The sequence below is a fragment of the Ovis canadensis genome, chromosome 18, assembly GCF_042477335.2.
Source record: "Ovis canadensis isolate MfBH-ARS-UI-01 breed Bighorn chromosome 18, ARS-UI_OviCan_v2, whole genome shotgun sequence".
Classification (NCBI taxonomy): Eukaryota; Metazoa; Chordata; class Mammalia; order Artiodactyla; family Bovidae; genus Ovis; species Ovis canadensis.
The window spans coordinates 70432641-70456783 of record NC_091262.1 but is presented as its reverse complement, the minus strand read 5'-3'; the positions used below and the strand labels follow the sequence as shown (position 1 = coordinate 70456783).

Genomic DNA, 24143 nt, shown 5'->3' with positions numbered 1-24143 from the left:
CCCTTCCCTCCACCCTACTCTGTTGATAATATCACCTCATTCCTCAATTAGAAGACAAAAGTAATCCGACAGTAACTCCACATTTTCCAAATACCATAGCTACTACATTAAGCTATCTGCACATACGCTGTTGTGTCTCCCATCATTCAGAACAAAGAGCCCAGCTCTCATTCAAGGCCAATCCTGTGTGTGTGCTCAGAATCCCACTCCTGTTTATCTTCTCCATAACTTCTTCAGTCATCCCCTCCTTCTACATTATCAATGGATCACTGATGTACCATTCCCATTAGCATACAAAGATACTCTAGAATTTCTCAACTTAAAAGATCCCTCTCTCAATCCTACAGTCCCCTGCAACTGCTTCATCACTTCTACGCTCTCCATTCACAGCAAAATTTCTCAGAATATTTGTCCACAGACCTGTCTCTACTTTCTTATCTTCCATTCAAACCACTGAATCTGATATCTTTCTCCACCATATCATGAGAAGAGCTTTCATGAAGGTCACTGACAAACCTCTATACAACTGAAGCCAATGGACATTTCTGTGGTCCCAACTTACTGGAAATTGTAGCAGCATTCAACAGAACAGCTCCATCCTCCCAGAAACACCTTCCTCTGCTCCTCTGGGTCAACCCTCTCCTGATTTTCCTTTTATCTAACTGGCCATTCCTCACACTCCTTAATTAATTCCTCCTTCTCCCCCAACCTCTACATGAGGCAGTGCTTTCTCTTTTCTTTTCTCTTTTCTGCAGGACTTTCTCTTTTCTCTCTAAGTAATCTTCCAGTCTTACAGCTTTAAGATCATCTGGTCTCTGATGGCATCATCCTTGATCTTTTACTTGTTTTTCACATCTAATCCATCAGTAAATCCTGCCATTTTACCTCTATTATATTTCTCAAGTATAATAATTTCTCATATATTTCCTTCTATCTCCGCTGTCACCAAGATTGCTAACTAGTCTGAGTTATTGTTTTCCCTACCTCAAATTCATTCTTTCAGAGACATTTTCTGACAAACCTAAAGTCCACCCCCACCTCAGTTACATCCTATAATGTGTGTTTTCCTTCTGTTTTCTTCAAAATACACAGTATCCACCTCTATTTGCTGCTTATTTGCTCACTTTGTCCAGCCCCTTATCTCCTTTTAACCCCTACACCAGAAATAAGGACTCCATGAAAGTAGACTTTTGTCTATTTTGATTATAATTATATTCCAGCACCCCTACAGTGCCTAAACACATAGTGGTGGACAATAAGTGGTTCTTAAATGAATAAATGAAGATGGCTAGTATTAAATGAGCTTTAATACTGAGCTTTTCCACACCATTAACAGCTGCATTTTCATACTCTTCATGGGGTTCTCAAGGCAAGAACACTGAAGTGGTTTGCCATTCCCTCCTCCAGAGGACCACATTTTGTCAGAACTCTCCATCATGACCTGTCCGTCTTGGGTGGCCCTACACAGCATGGCTCATAGTTTCACTGAGTTAGATAAAGCTGTGGTCCATGTGATCAGATTGGTTAGTTGTCTGTGATTGTGGTTTTCATTCAGTCTGCCCTCTGATGGAGAAGGAAAAGAGGCTTATGGAACCCTCCTGATGGGAGAGACTGAGGGGGAAACTGGGGGAAACAGAGGATGAGATGGTTGGATGGCATCACTGACTCAATGGACAAGAGTTTGAGTAAGCTCTGGGAGTTGGTGATGGACAGGGAAGCCTGGCGTACTGCAGTCCGTGAGGTCGCCAAGAGTCGGACACGACTGAGCAACTGAACTGAACTGAACAGCTACCTATTTATATGCACTTCCTTTGGTTTGGGAGAGGTCTCTGAACGCAGGACTAGGTTTGTTCTATGTTTGTACCCTTACTATATACGCATGTCTTACACAGTGCATGTTTAACAATCACTGTTGCGAAAACAAACAAACTGAAATAAAAAATACATTGACTTAGTGTGTTCCTATTTTTAAGGGATGAGAAATATACAGATACTAATTCTCTATTTGAAGAAACGTGTTTATAAATACAGTTTTAAATAGGACTTCAACCTCCCTGTCAAAAATCTCCATGTACCAATTATAATAATGGCCTAAGAGAAACCCTTTTCCACCTTAAATCTACTTTACTCTCCCACTTTCTATATTTAGATTATGACATGAAAATACAAAGCGTCTTACAGATAGAACCGAATGAGCTCATTTATAACTTTTGCAGCCAAACCCAGATTGCAACAGATGAAAAGATATTTTTATTATAATTGCTTATAATAAAGCTGTATCTTTATTAGACAATCTTTACTTACTGGTATCTCAGTTGTATTTGGGATGAAACACCATGAATTCAAAGGAAGACTTCTTTATATATCTAAAAAATAAAGAAATAAGAGTCTCATGAATGTGGTATAATGATTTACTTCTGTTTTTAATTTTGGTGTTTAACTTCTATGTCTTCTCCTAAGATAAAGACAGTGAACAGCAGCAAATACAATAATATATGGTCCTTTAAAAAAAAAGATCTTGGAAATAAGATTTTTAAAACTGACATTAATTTATATTATTGAGAATCATAAAAGAGGTGGGATCTTAAATTATTCATTATGGACTGGTAGGCCATGGGTAAAAAGAGATAAAGAGAAAAGGTATTCTAAACAAGGGGAAAACATGATCAAAAGCACAAAACAAAAACTTGCCTGGCACAATTTCATGGAATCAAAAAAATGAAAAAGTCTTAATGAATAGAAAAAGGTCAGCTAATGGAAGACCTTGGAAACTTTGGACCTAATGATAATTGCTAAACAGAGAAGAGACAACAGAGGCATTTTAAGGTCAATTATCAAGATGACACGATACAGGTAGTTCTGTATTTAAAAAAAAAAAAAAACTAGCTGGTATACATGACTTATTAGATAAAGAAGAAAGAAAATGCAAGGAGATTAAAAAAAAAAAAAAAAGAGTATTTAGCAGCCCACTTCCTCCTTTCAAACTTACTGGTTCTATTTTGAGACTAACTTTCTTTAGCCCCAGACTCCCCTGATGGCTGAGAAGGTAAAGTGTCTGTCTACAATGCGAGAGACCTGGGTTCAATCCCTGGGTTGGGAAGATTCCCTGGAGAAGGAAATGGCAACCCACTTCAGTACTCTTGCCTTGAAAATCCCATGGACAGAGGAGCTTGGTGCAGGCTACTGTCCATGGGGTCCCAAAGAGTGGGACACGACTGAGTGACTTCACTTTCACTTTTCTTTAGCCCCATGTACCTTATAACTCTATGACACAGAATCCACTGGTTGTTATTTAAGTAACCAAGACTTGAAACTCTAGATGTTCGACTGCTTCCTTTACTCCTTGGACTATTAGACTGTTAGCAACTCCTGATTATTTCCCCCTTAGAATGCTTTTGTACATTTATTCTTCTCTTTCCATTCATATTGCAAGCACCCTTACACAGGGTCTCACTACCTTAGAGTTTCTCTTGGCCTGCAGCCTTTCCTTCCTTTATCTCAACATAAACCTAACTGCTGATTAACCTTCCAAAACACCCCTGAAATATGATGCCTTGCTGAAAAATCTCTGAAGGCTTCTGTTTAAAAAAAAAACCAAAACCTGAATGCCTTAACAGGCAACAGAGGGCGCCAGCAAGCTGCCCTGAGATCACCACTATCACCATCTTAAGGCCCAGCTCAAATCTATCATCATCACTAATCCCTGTATCATTAGTCTAGACTAGAACAGCTCTGTCCAACAAAAATATCATGCAAGCCACAAGCGTAATTAAAATTTTTTCACAGTCACACTGAAGTTTGTGAAGTTCATTTTATTTAACCCAATATTTCCAAAATATCATTTCAACATGCAGTCATTAAGACATTAATGAATTTTGGTACTAACTCATTGTATTTTATGATTACAACACCTCTCAATTCAAACCAACCACAATTTCAAGTGCACAACAGTTACAGGTAGCTAGTGGCTACTGTAATAGCCCAAGTCTAGACTCTAAAATCAATGCTTTGGACTGTGCTTTGCCACTCCTAAAGCGTAAGCTCGCATCATACTATTTTTACATTCATGTCTTAGACTTGATTTTAATGGTATCACCAACCACTTAATCTCCCAGGCTAAAAATTACGTCACCCTCTGACCACCAAATTGGCTCCCATCAGTTAAACCCTATTTGACATTTCAGAAGTCTCTCTGACATCCTTTATTCTCCTGCCTCAGCGGAGGCACCCATTACCTTACCTGAATGACTGCAATTTCCTCTCATCTAGTTTTTCTGTTCCAAGTTGATTCTCCACAAAGCAATCACAGACCATCCTAAAAAACAAACATCTTCGCGCCTCTTTCTTGTGATTTCCAGCTAACTACTAGGTCTGAACACCTTCCTTGGAAAGCAAGGTCCTTCCCAAGTTTACCTTACTCTCCCTCTTGCTTCACCACCCACCCTTGCACTGCATGCTCAAGGCTGCTTTCTCCTGCTCTCCCTAAGTAAGCCAAAACTTCTCCAGTCTCTGCATCTCTGTACTGTATCCAGGGACGACCTTTTCCTGATTTTAGTACTTTCCTTTTGACCCTTAATGATCCAGTTCACCTGAAAGCTATTTTGGTGTCTCCAGGCGATGTTTTTCATTTTTAGTTAACACAAGTGAGCACAAAGAATGTATGTGCAAAGCGTATATGTTGAATGGATGTTAAATGAATGGGGAAAGAGTAAAATGAATCTTTTTTTTTATCGCCAATGCCAAGCACAAGGCTCAAAGCAACACAAATGTGTACTGAACGGAATGAATCCTCACCATATAAATTCCTTCTAGGCGGGGATTGCTGACCATTTCACCTCAATTATCTGTCACAGCCACTCGTTCTCAATAAGGGCTGCAATACGCTGATGACAACAAAGGGGAACCATGCAAAATCTAAGGGAAAACGAGAGTCTGGGTTAGCTCTGGAGCTCGAGTGAGAAAAGTCTCCTCTTCGTCAGTTCCGGGAGAGCATTAGTTTCATAAAAGGCTCCAGGAGGCTCTAAAATTAAAAAAAAAAAAAAAAAAAAATCAGAGCACGGGCAATTGATAACGCACGTTCGCCAGGTCACAGGAAGCCAGACCTGCCGAAGTTAAAATTTTTCTGACCTCCTGTTTACCGTTGAGCATGTATATAGAGTGATGACGCTGGAAGCGCGCAAAGGCGATGCGGGGATCGGGGGAGGGTCCGGGAGTGGGGTTGCGGAGACTGTTTTCAAAAGCATGGTAACGTCTTCAAGGTCTATGGAGTCGATTAACTAAAAAGAACGCCTACTTTGTGCCCAGTAGCCTCGTCGTCTCTCAGTACGAGACGACGGGAAGACCCAGAGGAAGGGGGCTGAGAGCAAGTCAGCCAAAAGGCTAAGGAACCGAAGCTGGCGTCGGATTAACTCCTCCAGCATCGAGAGACTGAAAGGGAGGCGGAAAACGGCAGAAAGGAGGGAAGGAGAGCTTGGGAGTGAATCGTAGGAACTGCCACGAAAGACTGGGAGCTTTGGATCCACGGAGAAGTCACTGTCTTTCCCTCGCTGAGTACTTCAGCCAGGGACGACCCGGACGGTCGCACCCGAAGCCCTGGGGGGCACGTCCCCGCGCGGAGACCCGGGCGGAGTCGGAGCCGGGCTCTCCCCGAGGGCCGAGACCCCCCTCCCCCATCCAAAGGCGCACAGCTTCCTTCCGCCCCCACTTGCCTCATCAGTCCTCCCCCAACGCGGCCCACTGCCCTTCCCAACCCCCTAATCGAATCCACGTTCAAGAGCGAGAAAAGCTGACGTTGGTTCAGCAGCGCCGGTGACGATCAGCCAGAAGCCCCGCAATGGCCGCCGCCATTTTGAAACTGATGGCGACCCCGCGAAGGCGGGGAGACACGGGGTGATACCATCTTCGGCGGTCGGCGGGGGGAGACAAAACTGGAGGAAGGGGGTGGCGCTTCACCGAGTCTCATCACCTGGGGCCGAAGTTTCATTTCTCAAGGATTTATAACGTGTTGAAGCTAAAATAAATATGAGAAGAGTCGAGCAGTCAAAGGAAGAAGAAATATGATGTCCCGGAGCCACCCCTCTCACGGACCGGACGCGGCTAATGGTGGGTCCCGAGGCCGCCGCTTCCGCCGGCGCGAGTGGCTGCGCTCGCCGCTGTCCTTGGTCGCGGGGTCGTTGTTGGCTCAGAGGCCGCAGGTGGGTCTCAGGTCTAGGGCAGTCGAAGCGGGGACTCTCGCCATTGTGCAGGCGGGGAGGGTGCACCTCTAGGAAAGCGCTCGGCGGCGGCGTGTGCACCGGGGTTGGGCTGGTCTGGGCCTCCTCGGGACTGGAACGGCTTCCTGAGACTTCTGGGCGAAGGAGACCGAGAAAGGAAAGGAGCGGACTTTAAGGTGGGAGGCTGCGCTCATGCTTCCCGCCTGGCGCTTTTGAGGAAGGGTATTCTGAGGTTGTCCTAACTGGAAAACATCTTTAGATGTTATGGGACCGGAGGGGAAACCGGCCGGGATCACAGCTCCCGGGCTATACAGCCTGAAAGGGGCAGCTTCTCCGCGAGCATTTCCGATTCGTCCAAGTTTCAGAGTTCTGTCTTCCTCGTTATTCAGGATTGGAAACTAACCTTACTCTCTTTTAAGTCTCAAACCCTCCTGAGCCGCCAAGCCCCCAAATACACCCTTTTTTTAAATGTAGTTTTTAAGAAAGTAATACTTGTTCTTGATTTTTAGAGTGTACATGTCATTCAATCGAGGTTCCGGACCTCAAAGAGTTCAGTTTCTCCTTGCATCCAGAACTGATTTTTTTATAGGTTAAGTCGACACTTTGGATCAATACACATAAATTGCTGTAAGGACTAATGTCTAACCATCCATGTTTTTCCGGTGTGGATTTAGGAGGACTCAAAAAAATCATACCATATACAATTTTCTTTATAGATGTTAAGCGGGAAAAATTGGGTTGAAGAAAAGGTAATAAGGCAAATATTTTATCGTGCTTCACAGATAATGCACTTTTTACAAACTGAAGGTGTATGGCAACCTTTATATGCACTGGGAAACCAAAAAATTCTCATGACTTACTTTATCTCTATATTCGCTTTATTGCAGTGGTTTGGAATGAAACTTGTAATATCTCAAGTTATGCTTTCAGTAGGAAAAATAAGATAAGCCAAGAGTAAGATTAATGTACACATTGACCTTTATGCTTACTGCAAAAGACAGAAAAGCATGAATAAAGAGCATGGACCAAGGAACAAGACTGTCTGGGTATTAATCCCAGTTCTGGCACTTACTGCTTCTGTGACCTTAGACAACTTGATTGTCCCTGGACTTCCTCATCTGAAAAAAGTATTCCTGCTTCACTGGGGACATGGCATTAGTTAATGCATATATAGTAACGTAAGGATTACATGGATTGGGCATTATGAAAAGCAGTTAAGAACCATGCTTGACAGAGAATGCTCTAAAAGTCAGCTTTTATTTCTAAAAGTAGGGAGAAAATTTTGGATAATTTTGGTATCAGAGGATACCAAAATAACCTGAGTTCAGAAGATTAAAAGCCATTTAGGTTTTTTTTTTTTTTCCTTTCTTTCAGGAATACCATAGCTACTCTCAGTTCTGAAGTAGAAGCAAACTTTTTCTTGAGTCTTCATATAAAGAAGACACTAGTAATATGTACAGTGCCCTTGAGGGCACCCGTGTGGATGTCACTCTTTATCCATACCTAGACTTGTCTCATTCGGAAAAGGCAATGGCAATGGACCCACTCCAGTACTCTTGCCTGGAAAATCCCATGGACGGAGGCACCCGGTAGGCTGCAGTCCATGGGGTCACTAACAATCAGACACGACTGAGCGACTTCACTTTAACGCATTGGAGAGGGAAATGGCAACCCACTCCAGTGTTCTTGCCTGGAGAATCCCAGGAACGGGGGAGCCTGGTGGGCTGCTGTCTATGGGGTCACACAGAATCGGACACAACTGAAACGACTTAGCAGCAGCAGTAGACTTGTCTCATTAGAGACTGTCCCAGATGCTTCCTGCCCTCCGTCCATCAAATAGAGCCATCTTATGGTCTTGGGCCTGTGACCATGAACCTGTCTACACTCCTCCTATCCCTTCTCAAGGGGATCATTCTAGCTCACTTTCTTTAAAAAATTGTTTATTTTTGAACGGAAGGATAATTGCTTTACAAAATGATGTTGGTTTCTTCCAGACATCTAGCTCACTTTTTATGTTCATCAGTCTTTGTCTTTCCAGGTCATCCACTTGCAGTGACATATGCAGGACAAATTTTACGTTCCATTTCACTGGTCCCAAAGCCCATTATGTAGTAGTAGATTCTGCAGTTGTAATATGAAATGCCTCTGGGAGAAGGATTTGCCATTCTTCTCTCAGGGATGGAAATAGCTTCCATCATAGTGAAAGTGAAAGTTTCTCAGTCATGTCCAACTCTTCAACCCCATGGATTTTACAGTCCATGGAATTGTCCAGAATACTGGAGTGGGTAGCCTTTCCCTTCTCCAGGGGATCTTTCCAACCCAGGAATGGAACCAGGGTCTCCTGCATTGCAGGTGGATTCTCTACCAACTGAGCAATCAGGGAAATCCATCATGGTGATTGACTCCGACTCTGGGTTCTAAGTGTAAAGAATCCTTTTATCTGTCATTCCTACTGCCTTATCTGTAGAGTCTCTTTGAGAATCTGTATTAAGCAAGAGCCCGTGGGGCGTGGTTATCTTTTCTTATCAGAGTAAGTTCAGTTCAGTCCCTCAGTCGTGTCCGACTTTTTGCGACCCCATGAATCGTAGCACGCCAGGCCTCGCTGTCCATCACCAACTCCCGGACTTCACTCAGACTCACGTCCATCGAGTCCATGATGCCATCCAGCCATCTCATCCTCTGTCGTCCCCTTCTCCTCCTGCCCCCAATCCCTCCCAGCATCAGAGTCTTTTCCAGTGAGTCAACTCTTCTCATGAGGTGGCCAAAGTACTGGAGTTTCAGCCTCAGCATCATTCCTTCCAAAGAAATCCCAGGGTTGATCTCCTCTAGAATGGACTGGTTGGATCTCCTTGCAGTCCAAAGGACTCTCAAGAGTCTTCTCCAACACCACAGTTCAAAAGCATCAATTCTTTGGCGCTCAGCCTTCTTCACAGTCCAACTCTCACATCCATACACGACCACAGAAAAACCATAGCCTTGACTAGACGGACCTTAGTCGGCAAAGTAATATCTCTGCTTTTGAATATACTATCTAGGTTGGTCAGAACTTTCCTTCCAAGGAGTAAGTGTCTTTTAATTTCATGGCTGCAATCACCATCTGCAGTGATTTTAGAGCCCCCAAAAATAAAGTCTGACACTGTTTCTACTGTTTCCCCATCTATTTGCCATGAAGTAATGGGACCGGATGCCATGATCTTCGTTTTCTGAATGTTGAGCTTTAAGCCAACTTTTTCACTCTCCTCTTTCACTTTCATCAAGAGGCTTTTTAGCTCCTCTTCACTTTCTGCCATAAGGGTGGTGTCATCTGCATATCTGAGGTTATTGATATTTCTCCCGGCAATCTTGATTCCAGCTTGTGTTTCTTCCAGTCCAGCGTTTCTCATGATGTACTCTGCATATCAGTTAAATAAGCAGGGTGACAATATACAGCCTTGATGTACTCCTTTTCCTATTTGGAACCAGTCTGTTGTTCCATGTCCAGTTCTAACTGTTGCTTCCTGACCTGCATACAGCTTTCTCAAGAGGCAGGCCAGGTGGTCTGGTATTCTCCTTTCTTTCAGAATTTTCCACAGTTTGTTGTGATCCACACAGTCAAAGGCTTTGGCATAGTCAATAAAGCAGAAATAGATGTTTTTCTGGAACTGTCTTGCTTTTTCCATGATCCAGCGGATGTTGCCAATTTGATCTCTGGTTCCTCTGCCTTTTCTAAAACCAGCTTGAACATCAGGGAGTTCACGGTTCACGTATTGCTGAAGCCTGGCTTGGAGAATTTTAAGCATTACTTTACTAACATGTGAGATGAGTGCAGTTGTGCAGTAGTTTGAGCATTCTTTGTCATTGCCTTTCTTTGGGGTTGAATGAAAACTGACCTTTTCCAGTCCTGTGCCCACTGCTGAGTTTTCCAAATTTGCTGACATATTGAGTGCAGCACTTCACAGCATCATCTTTCAGGATTTGAAACAGCTCAACTGGAATTCCATCACCTCCACTAGTTTTGTTCGTAGTGATGCTTTCTAAGGCCCACTTGACTTCACATTCCAAGATGTCTGGCTCTAGATTAGTGATCACATCATCATGATTATCTGGGTCGTGAGGATCTTTTTTGTACAGTTCTTCCGTGTATTCTTGCCACCTCTTCTTAATATCTTCTGCTTCTGTTAGGTCCATACCATTTCTGTCCTTTATTGTGCCCATCTTTGCATGAAATGTTCCCTTGGTATCTCTAATTTTCTTGAAGAGATCCCTAGTCTTTCCCATTCTGTTGTTTCCCTCTATTTCTTTGCATTGATAGCTGAAGAAGGCTTTCTTAGCTCTTCTTGCTATTCTTTGGAACTCTGCATTAAGATGCTTATATCTTTCCTTTTCTCCTTTGCTTTTCGCCTCTCTTCTTTTCACAGCTATTTGTAAGGCCTCCCCAGACAGCCATTTTGCTTTTTTGCATTTCTTTTCCATGAGGATGGTCTTGATCCCTGTCTCCTGTACAGTGTCACGAACCTCATTCCATAGTTCATCAGGCACTCTGTCTATCAGATCTAGTCCCTTAAGTCTATTTCTCACTTCCACTGTATAATCATAAGGGATTTGAGTTAGGTCATACCTGAATGGTCTAGCGATTTTCCCTACTTTCTTCAATGTAAGTCTGAATTTGGTAATAAGGAGTTCATGATCTGAGCCACAGTCAGCTCCTGGTCTTGTTTTTGTTGACTATATAGAGCTTCTCCATCTTTGGCTGCAAAGAATATAATCAATCTGATTTTGGTGTTGACCATCTGGTGATGTCCATGTGTAGAGTCTTCTCTTGTGTTGTTGGAAGAGGGTGTTTGCTATGACCAGTGCATTTTCTTGGCAAAACTCTGTTAGTCTTTGCACTGCTTCATTCCGAATTCCAAGGCCAAATTTGCCCGTTACTCCAGGTGTTTCTTGACTTCCTACTTTTGCATTCCAGTTCCCTATAGTGAAAAGGATATCTTTTTTGGGTGTTAGTTCTAAAAGGTCTTGTAGGTCTTCATAAAACCATTCAACTTCAGCTTCTTCAGCATTACTGGTTGGGGCATAGGCTTGGATTACTGTGATATTAAATGGTTTGCCTTGGAGACGAACAGAGATCATTCTTTCGTTTTTGAGATTGTATCCAAGTACTGCATTTTGGACTCTTTTGTTGACCATGATGGCTACTCCATTTTTTCTGAGGGATTCCTGCCCACAGTAGTAGATATAATGGTCATCTGAGTTAAATTCACTCATTCCAGTCCATTTTAGTTCGCTGATTCCTAGAATGTCGACGTTCACCCTTGCCATCTCTTGTTTGACCACTTCCAATTTGCCTTGATTCATGGACCTGACATTCCAGGTTCCTATGCAATATTGCTCTTTAAAGCATCGGATCTTGCTTCTATCACCAGTCACATCCACAACTGGGTATTGTTTTTGCTTTGGCTCCATCCCTTCATTCTTTCTGGAGTTATTTCTCCACTGATCTCCAGTAGCATATTGGGCACCTAATGACCTGGGGAGTTCTTCTTTTGGTATCCTATCATTTTGCCTTTTCATACTGTTCATGGGGTTCTCAAGGCAAGAATACTGAAGTGGCTTGCCATTCCCTTCTCCAGTGGACCACAATCTGTCAAACGGCAGACAGAAATGCCTGCTGGCCCTGTTGCTGCTACTGCTGCTAAGTCACTACAGTCGTGTCCAACTCTGTGCAATCCCATAGACAGCAGCCCACCAGGCTACCCCGTCCCTGGGATTCTCCAGGCAAGAACACTGGAGTGGGTTGCCATTTCCTTCTCCAGTGCATGAAAGTGAAAAGTCAAAGTGATCGCTCAGTTGTGTCCGACTCTTAGTGACCCCATGGACCGCAGCCCACCAGGCTCCTCTGTCCATGGGATTCTCCAGGCAAGAGTACTGGAGTGGGGTGCCATTGCTGGCCCTGTTAGAAGAGTGCAAACAGTAATGGCTTATTAACCCACAGGTGGCCGTGGGCTAAAGTCTTGGACCAAGAGTCAGCAATTAATTTTTTTTTTGGTTCAGTGTTGTGTTGTTGTTCAGTCGCTAAGTTGTATCCGACTCTTTCCAACGCCCTGGGCTGCAGCATACGAGGGTTCCCTGTCCTTGGCTATCTCCTGGTTGTTGAGTCGTTGAGTCGTGTCTGACTCTTTGTGACGCCATGGCCTGCAACCCACCAGGCTTCTCTGTCCTCACCAACTTCCAGAGCTTGCTCAAACCCACGTCCATTGAGTCGGTGATGCCATCCAACCATCTCATCCTCTGTCGTCCCCTTCTCCCACCTTCAGTCTTTCCCAGCATCAGGGTCTTTTCCAGTGAGTCAGTTCTTCACATCAGGTGGCCAAAGTTTCAGCTTCAGCATCAGTCCTTCCAGTTAGTATTCAGGATTGATTTCCTTTAGGATTGACTGGTTGTATTTCCTTGCAGTCCAAGGGACTCAAGAGTCTTCTCCAACACCACAGTTCAAAAGTATCAATTCTTAGGTGCTCGGCCGCCTTTATGGTCCAGCTCTCACAGCCATACATGACTGCTGGAAAACCATAGCTTTGACTGGATGGACCTTTGTCAGCAAAGTAATGTCTCTGCCTTTTAATATGCTGTCTAGGTTGGTCATAGCTTGTCTTCCAGGGAGTAAGCATCTTTTAATTTCATGGCTGCAGTCACCATCTGCGGTGACTGATTTTGGAGCCCAAGAAAATAAAGTCTGTCACTGTTTCCATTGTTTCCCCATCTATTTGCCATGAAGTGATGGGAACAGGTGCCGTGATCTAAGTTTTCTGAATGCTGAATTTTAAGCCAACTTTTTCACTCTGCTCTTTCACTTTCATTAAGAGACTCTTTAGCTCCTCTTCACTTTCCCTTCTCCAGGAGATCTTCCTAACCCAGGGATCCAACCCAGGTCTCTCACACTGTAGGCCGATTCTTTACCATCTGAGCCACAAGGGAAGCCACTATCTCCTGGAGTTTGCTCAAATTCCTGTCTGTCCAGTCAGTGTTGGTACGGTTATCTAACAGTCAGCTGTGCTGAGGGTTAAAATTGACACCTCTTAAGAGACTTACGACAGGTGGAAGAACAGATGATCCCTGGACTTCTCTGCTGCTAAGTCACTTCGGTCGTGTCCGACTCTGTGCAGCCCCATAGGTGGCAGCCCACCAGGCTCTGCCGTCCCTGGGATTCTCCAGGCAAGAACACTGGAGTGGGTTGCCATTTCCTTCCCCACTTCTCCACAATATAGGACTTCTCTAGAGATCTATATTGTCTAGTATTTTGTAGGTTAGTGCTTTCCAGGTTACGTAATTTGATTAAGGCACACATTGTTATTCCCATACTTGACTGGCTCAAGTTTATAAAAAACAAGTGGCTAACTTGATCAGAATCACAAAAAGTTCCTGAGTGTTTTATTAAATAGGTCTTAAAGATCTGAATGCAAATAATGTTACTTAGGGGAGGTACAATGCTAAGAAAACCACCGCCTTCTAGGAACAAGGTAGTGTTGCTTAGATCTCTGATACTCAGACTGGAATCTGCTGTGTGTAATACTATACTCTATGAAAGCAGTGTATAATAGTTGTGTGACTTTTAACTTCATGTCTGTTTCCTAACTCAGTGCCTCTAGTGAGTAGACTTTGAGAAATAATTAGAATGTGTGTGAGAACCAGTTTCTTAGGAGAGGCAGGAATCCAGTCTACATAATCCTAGCACAGTTGAGTGCTAAGATAAGAAAGCACAGCTTCTTCCCAAACATAGCTAAGCCCTTTTATTAGCAGTAATGTATTCTCTTTCTGGGATGTTGCCATGTCTTCTCAGACATTATATAGCATTTATTCATTATAGATTCATGTGCATACATATGTATTTCATCTTTAGATCCAAATTTTTACAGAAAATTGATGATTCAGCTATGTTTCCGTTGAATTAGTGCAGATTCATTTTCCATGTGATGACTTCTAGTTCTTCTATAAAGGTGTCATCCTCTTCTGCCTTTTGGAAACTCTTTAAACACTATTTTTTAAACTGGGCCTTTGTTGTGCATGTGGGCTTTCTCTGGTTGTGGCAAGCAGAGGCTACTCCATTGCGGTATACAGGCTGCTCCTTGTGGTGGCTTCTCGTCGCAGAGCACAGGCCCTTGGCTCACAGGCTTCAGTAGTTGCAACACATGGGCTCAGTTACGGCGCACAGGCTTAGTCTCTCTGCAGCATGTGGGGTTTTCCCAAACCAGAGATCGAACCCGTGTACCCTGCATTGGCAAGCAGATTCTTAACCACTAGACCACCAGGGAGCCCTGGAAACTCTTAAAAACTTAATAAGTCTTAAGTACCATAAATACCAATGTCAATTTGGGGACGGGTCTCTATGAGAGGCATTTCAATATAATAGGAGGATCTAGGCCTTTGGGACGAAGAAGGAGATGGCACCCCACTCCAGTACTCTTGCCTAGAAAATCCCATGGATGGAGGAGCCTGGTGGGCTGCAGTCCATGGGATTGCTAAACGGCTAAGCGGCTTCACTTTGACTTTTCACTTTCATGCATTGGAGAAGGAAATAGCAACCCACTTCAGTGTTCTTGCCTGGAGAATACCAGGGACGGGGGAGCCTGGTGGGCTGCTGTCTATGGGGTTGCACAGAGTCGGACACGACTGAAGTGACTTGGCGGCAGCAGCAGGCCTTTGGGATGAACCTGTGTTTGAATTCCAGCTTTATATGTAATACCTATTTGGGTTAAACTGTTTTGTTATCTGTAAAATAAGAGTAATAATTTTTCATGTTATACATTGTCATGGCTCTGATGCCTAGTAGTCATTCTACAAGTGTAAGGTCCCTTCTCTCTGCATCTTTTGTAGAGTTATTCAATATTTAGATCTACTGTGACATTATTCAGGATGGTTCTTAAAAAAATTTCTCATGTTTTCATTTCCTTTCTAAAATCAGTTTTAAAAAATAGTTTTCAATAATCATAGCTTTAAAAAATTCTGCTTCTGACAATATTATTGTTATATCAGTTTTAACATTGTGAGCTATGCTAAAATCTAAAAATTTTTACATGTGTAAAAGTTTTAAATCAGCAGCTGCTGCTGCTAAGTCGCTTCAGTTGTGTCCGACTCCGTGCGACCTCATAGACGGCAGCCCACCAGGCTCCCCCATCCCTGGGATTCTCTGCTGCTGCTTCTAAGTCACTTCTGTCGTGTCCGACTCTGTGCGACCCCATAGACGGCAGCCCACCAGGCTCCCCCATCCCTGGGATTCTCCAAGCAAGAACACCGGAGTGGGTTGCCATTTCCTTCTCCAATGCATGAAAGTGAAAAGCCAAAGTGAAGTCGCTCAGTCGTGTCTGACTCTTAGCGACTCCATGAACTGAAGCCTACCAGGCTCCCCCGTCCATGGGATTCCTCAGGCAAGAGGACTGGAGTGGGGTGCCATTTCCTTCTCCAATGCATGAAAGTGAAAAGTCAAAGTGAAGTCGCTCAGTCGTGTCTGACTCTTAGCGACTCCATGAACTGAAGCCCACCGGGCTCCTCCGTCCATGGGATTCCTCAGGCAAGAGTACTAGAGTGGGGTGCCACTGCCTTCTCTTCTTCTCGCTCTGGAATTCTCTAGAAGGGTGAAAATACTCAGCTTTTGCAGGTTGAATTTTTTAATACTCTCTTCATTCCTGTGATATATCAGATCACTGGTGGGACTTGAAAATTAATAAACTGACTTTAGTGCAGGGTAATTTTCATACTCATTGTCACCTATGTAATCTTCATTAAGTAGATTTTTAAGTAATATATTACATTCTGAAGAGGCTTATTATGCTTTTAAGATCTACTATATTTAGAGCTATTTTCCTGTTTCAGGTGTGATTTGAAAGATATTTTAAAAGTGGCTATATTTCAGGGTTTTTTGTTTTTTGTTTTTTATAGCATTCATGATGAACTTACTTCAGGTTGTGCGTGACCACTGGATACATGTACTTGTCCCTGTGGGATTTGTCTTTGGATATTATCTAGACAGGAAGAATGATGAAAAACTAGCTGCCTTCCGGAACAAGAGTCTGTTATATAAAAGGTTAGTTTTTGTATTTTTTTAAACCAACAGTCAGCTTTTGGAAGTATCTTCTTAATGTCATTTGTGCCAAAAATAAACAGAAGGGGTAATTCCTGCTCCTCCAAAGCCTTTACATAAAGCAGTATGATTACTTTTGCAGTGTAAACAAGTCTTTAGTTTCTGAACAGGCTGTTTCAGATCTTTGAAAGTCTTTTATTTCAAGGTACATTTTAATGTAGAAACAGTTTTATACCATCTCATCAAAGCCTATTCTGTATGCAGCTTTAACATACATTATCATATACTATCTTACTTAGTCCATGATGTAGCTGAAATCAACAGCACTAATGGCTTGAGGCACTGGCCTAAGCAACACTCCTCAAGAGCTTTAGGCAGGATGGTTGGGTGATCAAATAGCAACTGGCAGCCGCCTTGTCCCATTGTGTCTCTGGTGATGGCTTACTTGGCAGCAGAGTTAGAGTTAGCAAGACAGGGTATGTGCCACTGGCTGTGATGCTGGGAAGGAGGAAGCTCACAGGACAAGAGAATCGAGCAGCAGCCACAGGAGGTGTATAGAGGAGATTCATAGTTAGGGATTTCGAGACAGATAAAATGAGCTACAAAGGGTCTAAAACATTAAATGAAGTCACTGAGAGGATAATTGCTTTCCTATAGACTAATGAGAAATTAGTTGTTAGAAAAGAAATTACAGTTGTTTAATCTGGAAAAATGAAATTGAAGAGGTGGTAAAACGTTTAAAATTACAATAGAATAGAATGAATATTCTCAATCTAATAATTTTTGAATGGGTCGGTTTAATACAATATAAAACACCAAATTCATATTCTCATGACTTTCCCTTTTATTCCTTTCATAAAAGTTTTCTTTACACTTTTGCTTCTCCTTTTTTTTGTCTTTCTATGCAGGGAATTGAAACCTAATGAAGAAGTCACCTGGAAGTAATGGCTACAGCTAAATTACAGAATGTTCACGTTTTTTAAATTATAAGAGAAATAAAAACACTCATTATTTAATATGAAGAATTTCAAGTGTGATCCTTTTTGGGCTGAAATAATCTCTCCCATTTCGATAACAGACGTAGTGATTAAAAAATAGTCACTGAATCATAGCCCAACTATTCAGAAATTTTTTTCAAACCTTGGCTTCATAGGATCTTTAAAAAGAATATGGTAGGATTTTATTTGCTAAAAATCAATAACCAAAAATTTTAGTGACCTTGGGGTTAGCAAAGATTCTTAAATATAACGTATAAAGCATGCGCCAGTTTTTAAAACCAAGACATACTTTATCAAAATTAAAAACTTGCTCTTTAAAAGACACTATTCAGGGACTTTGCTGGGGGTTTAGTAGTTAAGTTTGTTAGGTAGTTAGAATAGGAAACATGAGTCCAAAATGGCGGTGGCTAAAAGACAAGGATGTGAGAGTTGGACTGTGAAGAAGGCTGAGCGCCGAAGAATTGGTGCTTTTGAACTCTGGTGTTGGAGAAGACTCTTGAGAGTTCCTTGGACTACAAGGAGATCGACCCTGGGATTTCTTTGGAAGGAAGGAATGATGCTGAGGCTGAAACTCCAGTACTTTGGCCACCTCATGAGAAGAGCTGGACTCATTGGAAAAGACTCTGATGCTGGGAGGGACTGGGGGCAGGAGAAGAAGGGGATGACCGAGGATGAGATGGCTGGATGGCATTACGGACTCGATGGACATGAGTCTGAGTGAAGTCCGGGAGTTGGTGATGGACAGGGAGGCCTGGTGTGCTGCGATTCATGGGGTCGAAAAGAGTCGGACATGACTGAGCGACTGAACTGAAAAGACAGGGAAGAGAAAAGCCTGCAAAAATAGAACAAAGGAAGGTCCGAGGACCTGAGTGAGGACCTCAGGTAGAACAAACAGCACTCCTGGCTAGCCCAGTTTACATAAGGCAGGCCCAGGGGGAGGGAAAAAACATGAAAGAGGAGCCAAAGCCTGCTCTCTCTCTCCCCCACCCCCCGCCCCACGCGTTGCCGCACTCCCCCACTCTTCTCTTCATGTCTTTGGGTCGGCATGCCCTTGCGCCTTAGGATGGATTCTCTTGCTATCTTCTGAATAAAATAGAGCTGCAGCATGGAGCTGTATGTAACACTGATTTGTCTAAGAGCTATAACATGGTCTGTGCAAGACCTGAGAGCTGTGACAAACCAAGGGCTTAAATGTCCATCACTCCAAATCTTTGTTGTGACCAGACAGAACCGAGGAGCATACACTTGCCTGACAAGATTCTGTGATTCCAATGCAGGAGACATGGGTTCAGACCCTAGTCAGTGAACTAGGACCCCCACATGCCATGCAGTGTGGCAAAAAAAATTTTTTAAAGGCACTTAAAGGGAGAAGGAAAGGGTGGGAGGTATGGAGGTAGTAACATGGAAACAGACATTACCTTATGTAAAATAGCCAATGGAATTTGCTGTATGACTCAGGGAACTCAAACCGGGGCTCAATAACAACCTAGAGAGGTGAAAGTGATGTTCAGGTGGGAGGGGACATGGGTAAACCTATGGCTGATTCATGATGTTTAGTAGAAACCAATGCAATACTGCAAAGTAATTACCCTTCAATTTAAAAGAAAACACAAGATAGTGGAAATGCAGCCACAGATGAGGAGAAACTGTTTGCAAAATACACAAGAAGTTATATCTAGAATATGTAAGCTGCTAAGTCACTTCAGTCATGTCGGACTCTGTGCGACCCCATAGATGGCAGCCCACTAGGCTCCACCGTCCCTGGGATTCTCCAGGCAAGAACACTGGAGTGGGTTGCCATTTCCTTCTCCAGTGCATGAAAGTGTAAAGTGAAAGTGAAGTCGCTCAGTCGTGTCCAACTCTTAGCAACCCCATGGACTGCAGCCCACCAGGCTCCTCCATCCATGGGATTTTCCAGGCAAGAGTACTGCAGTAGGGTGCCATTCTCCAAGAGTATGTAAAGAACTCGATAATAAGATAACCAAATTTTTAAAAAGCAAAAGATTTTAAACAGGTACTTCACTGAAAAAGGGATATGAAAATGGCAGATATGCATGTGAAAAGATGCTCAAAATCAGTAGTCATTAGGGAAATGCAAATGAAAACCACAGCAAGAAATCACTGCACATCTGCTAAAGTGAAGTGAAGTCACTCAGTCGTGTCCGACTCTTTGCGACCCCAGAGACTGTAGCGTACCAGGCTCCTCTGTCCATGGGATTTTCCAGGCAACAGTACTGGAGTGGATTGCCATTTCCTTCTCCAAGAATGGTTAAAATTAATGAGACTGATCTTATCAAGGGTTTGCAAGGGTGTGGAGCAACTGGAACTCACACTGCTGGCAGGAATGGAAAATGTAAAACCGCTAGGAGTTGTACCACTTTAGAAAACCGTGGAGCAGTTTCAAGATAAACATACACCTACCATCTGATCCAGCCATTCTTCTCTGAGGTATTTACCCAGAAGAAATGCATACATGCCAAAAGAAAGCATATATCCACACAGAGATGTCTACACAAATGTTCATAGCAGCTCTATTTGTAAAAGCCAAAAATTACAGAGAACCCAAATGCCCATCAACAAAGGAGTAAATTGTATTAATGGAATACTACTCTGCAATAAAAAGCAATGGTCTATTGATATACACATTTATACATAATGTTAGAAACTGCAGACTAATCTAGAATAACAAAGCAGGTCAGTGGCTGCCAGGGAGTGAGTGGGCTCCAGGAAGGAGCTGGAGAAAAGGATTATGTATGGACATGAGGAAATAGGTACAGTATGTTTGTAGTCATGATTGTGCTTATGGCTTCTCTGTATACACACACGTCATCTGTTATATCCAACTACCTCTTTTTGGAAAGCAAATTTTGTTTTTGGTAAGATTGGATTCAGGGGAAGTGAAATAACAACGAAATGATAGTCTTGTCACATTCTTTTCAGAACTCAGGACATTTATGCTGATACATACATATTAAAATGCCACACATTAAAAATTCTGTTAAACTATTTGGTTGGGGGAACAAAATATAGGCCAGTCTAAAAGAGTCTGTGCTCAAGAAGACTTATCCTTGTGCAATCTCACTTGTTTACTTGATTTCAATGAAGTAGATTTAGAGAAAAGTTGAGCTATCCAAGGTGACAGGTGTTTCCTGGAAGTACGTCTGTTCCATCTCCTCTGTCTCCAGGAACTCTTTCTCGATTTAACTCAGTAACCTCTCATCTTCCTACTGAACTCTTGTAATACTTTGTGCCCCCCCAAAATCCTTGCATTTATTCACTACTTGCACCAACCCTGATATAAAGAGTAAGACTCTGACCTTCAAAAGATGATAGTTCAGTAGCATATAAACTAGTCCAGTATGTTGTAATGAGAGTTTAAAGTAGGCAGGTGCAGGGGGTGCTCCATAGAAAGAGAGAGGCAGTGGAACTTCCCTCAGCAAAGCCTAGGGGTCCCGAGGAGAGGTGAGCCTGCCGTCCGCCAACCCAGCCCCTCGGCGAGTGAGAGACAATCAGATACCACGGGGGTTCCATCTAAGCAGTTGCGCTTTATTGCCACAAACTCTTGGTTTATATAGGCAAGCAGGGGGGTTTTGGGAGGCACTTTCTATAGTTGCACCAATCACTTTAAAGGTCAAATCGTCATGTGCCATAGTTGCACCAATCTCGGTAAAGGTCAGATCGTCATGTGCCTTCATTATAACAGGAGTCTATGGTGATCACATGCTGTCCTCGTGCACAGAAATCAAGAGAGCCAATCAAAAACTAACATAGACCACGCCCCTATCTCTTCCACCAGGCGCCATCTTTGTTTCCCACCGCAAAGCTAACCCATCTCTTAAGGTTTCCCATTTAGGGCCCCACAGGCAGGTGCCAGGTATAGTGATGGCACAAAGGACTTTTCCTCAGAGGATTTCCAGAAGTCAAGGGAAGCTGGTGTGACTGGAGCAGAGGGAATTCTGGGAGATAAAACCAGATACGTATTTGGTCTGGATCACAAAGAACTTTTTAAACCAGCAACAGGAAGGCATTGAGAGATTTCAAGGAGAGTAATATTGTGTAATTATGTATGTAAAGATTTCTCCCAATATAAGCTCTGTGAAAGTGAAACTGTCTCTTTCATGATTATAGTTCCAGTGCCTGATACACAGTTACATTCCATTTGTTCAGAGAAATATTGGTGAGGTTTACATTCTTGAAAGATCACTGACAGCGCTATGAGTTGAACATATTACAACTGGAATTAGAAGACCGATTCAGAGATCCTGGGACTGGACTACAGAAGAGACTAAGAGGGCAAAGCAGTAGCAATGCAGACAGGAAAGGGACATGAACACACAGCATTTGAGGACTGATTGGAACAAAAGGTGACATGGGAAAATGGGGAGGGGAAAGAATCAGGAATGACTTTCAGATACTAGCTTAATTAGTGTTAGGGACCAAACGACGGTCTCTAGGACCTGAGTCATGTTTACCAGAAAGAGACAGGATATGCGCTCATCCTGCCTGGCCAATCATGTAACGCCAGCTACTCCTGTAACTGAGACAAATAACTGCCTATATATAAGCCGCCATACTCCTTTGTTCGCGGCTCTTGTCGGATTCCCTTGTGTGGGATGAGACTTGAGCCCTAGCGCGCTAGAGATAAACTCCCTTCTTGTTTTTGCATTACTGTGGTGGACTTGCTCTCTTGGTCGGTTCGGAGATATGGGCTCGGAGCATAACAATCAGTTCATCTGAAAGACACTGACTACAAGAAACATAAAGTCACATAAGACATGGATCCTTGCCATTTATGGGCTTCTCAGGTGGTTCAATGGTAAAGAATCCTCCTGCCAATGCAAGGAGATGCAGGAGATAAGGGTTCAATCCCTAGGTGAGGAAGATCCCCTGGAGAAAGAAATGGCAACCCACTCCAGTATTCTTGCCAGGAGAATCCCATGGACAGAGGATCCTGGTAGGCTACATAGGGTTGCAAAGAGTCAGACATAACTAAGCAACTGAGCATGCAATGCACCTGCCATTTACAGGGTATTAGTGAAAACATATGGTCAAACCAACTATTATGATACTGTATAAAAGGTACCACATACGATACAGACACACACAAGAGCTCAGAACAGGGACAGGGACTTCTTCATTAGTTGAAGAGGAGGGAACACTTCCTGGAGAGTGTGGTCTCTCAGTTTTGGTGAACAATATGAGTTACGTTATGAAGGTCAAATTTGGGATTTGCCAAATATCGAGGGGAGTTATCAGATAGGAAATGCAACAAATCTAACACCCAAATCACACATGGCTTCAGTGGCAAAGCCAAACCCACAACTTGGATTCTGACTTCCAGGCAGTGATCTTTTCATTTTATGCTGCTTGCTATTAATTACATGCTCAATATGTAGTGAAGCCTAATGAAGTAATCAGTAATTCAACAGTACTAAATATTGCCAGGTACTGTTCTACATGCTAAGGATTTGAACAAATCTATACAGTCATTCGGAGAAGGCAATGGTACCCCACTCCAGTACTCTTGCCTGGAAAATCAATGGATGGAGGAGCCTGGTAGGCTGCAGTCCATGGGGTCGCTAAGGGTCGGACACGACTGAGTGACTTCACTTTCACTTTTCACTTTCCACTTTCATGCGTTGGAGAAGGAAATGGCAACCCACTCCAGTGTTCTTGCCTGGAGAATCCCAGGGACGGGGGAGCCTGGTGGGCTGCCGTCTACAGGGTCGCACAAAGTCAGACACAACTGAAGTGACTTAGCAGCAGTAGCAGCAGCATACAGTCATTTGGGAAAGTTTATTAATACATCCCAGTAAGGAATTAATCTGGTTTCCCAGGAGGTGCTAGTGGTAAAGAAACCTACTCCCAGTGCAGGAGACATAAGAGACGTGGGTTGATCCCTGGGTTGGGAAGATCCCCTGGAGGAGGGCATGGCAACCCACTCCAGTATTCTTGCCTGGAGAATCCCATGGACAGGGCAGCCTGGCAGGCTACAGTCCATAGGGTCTCAGAGTCAGACATGACTGAAAGAACTGAGCACACACACAAGCAATTAATTACAGTAGAGAAGGCAATGGCACCCCACTCCAGTACTCTTGCCTGGAAAATCCCATGGACGGAGGAGCCTGGTAGGCTGCAGTCCATGGGGTCGCTAAGGGTCAGACACAACTGAACGACCTCACTTTTCACTTTTCACTTTCATGCATTGGAGAAGGAAATGGCAACCCACTCCAGTGTTCTTGCCTGGAGAATCCCAGGGACGAGGGAGCCTGGTGGGCTGCTGTCTATGGGGTTGCACACAGTCGGACATGACTGAAGTGACTTAGCAGCAGCAGCAGAGTTGAATCATGATCCTTCAAAATTCAAATTCATCCAGAATCAAAGACATTATTTGGAAACAGAGTCTTTGCCAATATATTTAGTTCAGTTCAGTTCAGTCGCTCAGTCGTGTCTGACTCTTTGCGACCCCATGAATTGCAGCACACCAGGCCTCCCTGTCCATCACCAACTCCCGGACTTCACTCAGACTCAAGTCCATCGAGTCCGTGATGCCATCCAGCCATCTCATCCTCGGTCGTCCCCTTCTTCTCCTGCTCCCAGTCCCTCCCAACATCAGAGTCTTTTCCAATGAGTCAACTCTTCGCATGAGGTGGCCAAAGTACTGGAGTTTCAGCCTCAGCATCATTCCTTCCAAAGAAATCCCAGGGTTGATCTCCTTCAGAATGGACTGGTTGGATCTCCTTGTAGTCCAAGGGACTCCCAAGAGTCTTCTCCAACACCACAGTTCAAAAGCATCAATTCTTTGGTGCTCAGCCTTCTTCACAGTCCAACTCTCACATCCATACGTGACCACAGGAAAAACCATAGCCTTGACTAGACAGA

At 43.5% G+C, this 24143-nt stretch overlaps 2 protein-coding genes across 7 annotated transcripts in view; one reads left to right on the top strand and one right to left on the bottom strand.

The window, feature by feature from the left end:
* CPSF2 (cleavage and polyadenylation specific factor 2) overlaps positions 1 to 5884 on the bottom strand; it is a 32009-nt gene extending 26125 nt beyond the window's left edge. Inside the window, exons 1-3 of one of the 5 annotated variants that reach the window (XM_069559686.1) lie at positions 5709 to 5884; positions 4795 to 4914; positions 2305 to 2366 (exon numbers count right to left, since the gene is read on the bottom strand). The gene's annotated coding sequence lies outside the window, so the exon portion shown is untranslated. Of the gene's footprint in view, positions 1 to 2304; positions 2367 to 4794; positions 5021 to 5708 lie in introns of all 5 variants that reach the window. The other 4 variants (XM_069559688.1, XM_069559689.1, XM_069559687.1 and 1 more) reach the window with 4 other exon arrangements.
* Positions 5885 to 6109: 225 nt separating this feature from the next.
* NDUFB1 (NADH:ubiquinone oxidoreductase subunit B1) lies at positions 6110 to 17288 on the top strand. 2 transcript variants are annotated; one of them, XM_070289371.1, is made up of 3 exons: positions 6110 to 6194; positions 16122 to 16266; positions 17172 to 17288. In XM_070289371.1, the coding sequence occupies exons 2-3, from the start codon at positions 16127 to 16129 to the stop codon at positions 17206 to 17208; spliced, it is 177 nt and encodes a 58-aa protein (XP_070145472.1). In that variant the 5' UTR covers positions 6110 to 6194; positions 16122 to 16126; the 3' UTR covers positions 17209 to 17288. The 2 variants fall into 2 exon arrangements, with proteins under 2 accessions (XP_070145472.1, XP_070145473.1); XM_070289372.1 differs by lacking the exon at positions 6110 to 6194 and adding an exon at positions 6298 to 6388.
* The last annotated feature ends 6855 nt before the right edge of the window (positions 17289 to 24143 follow it).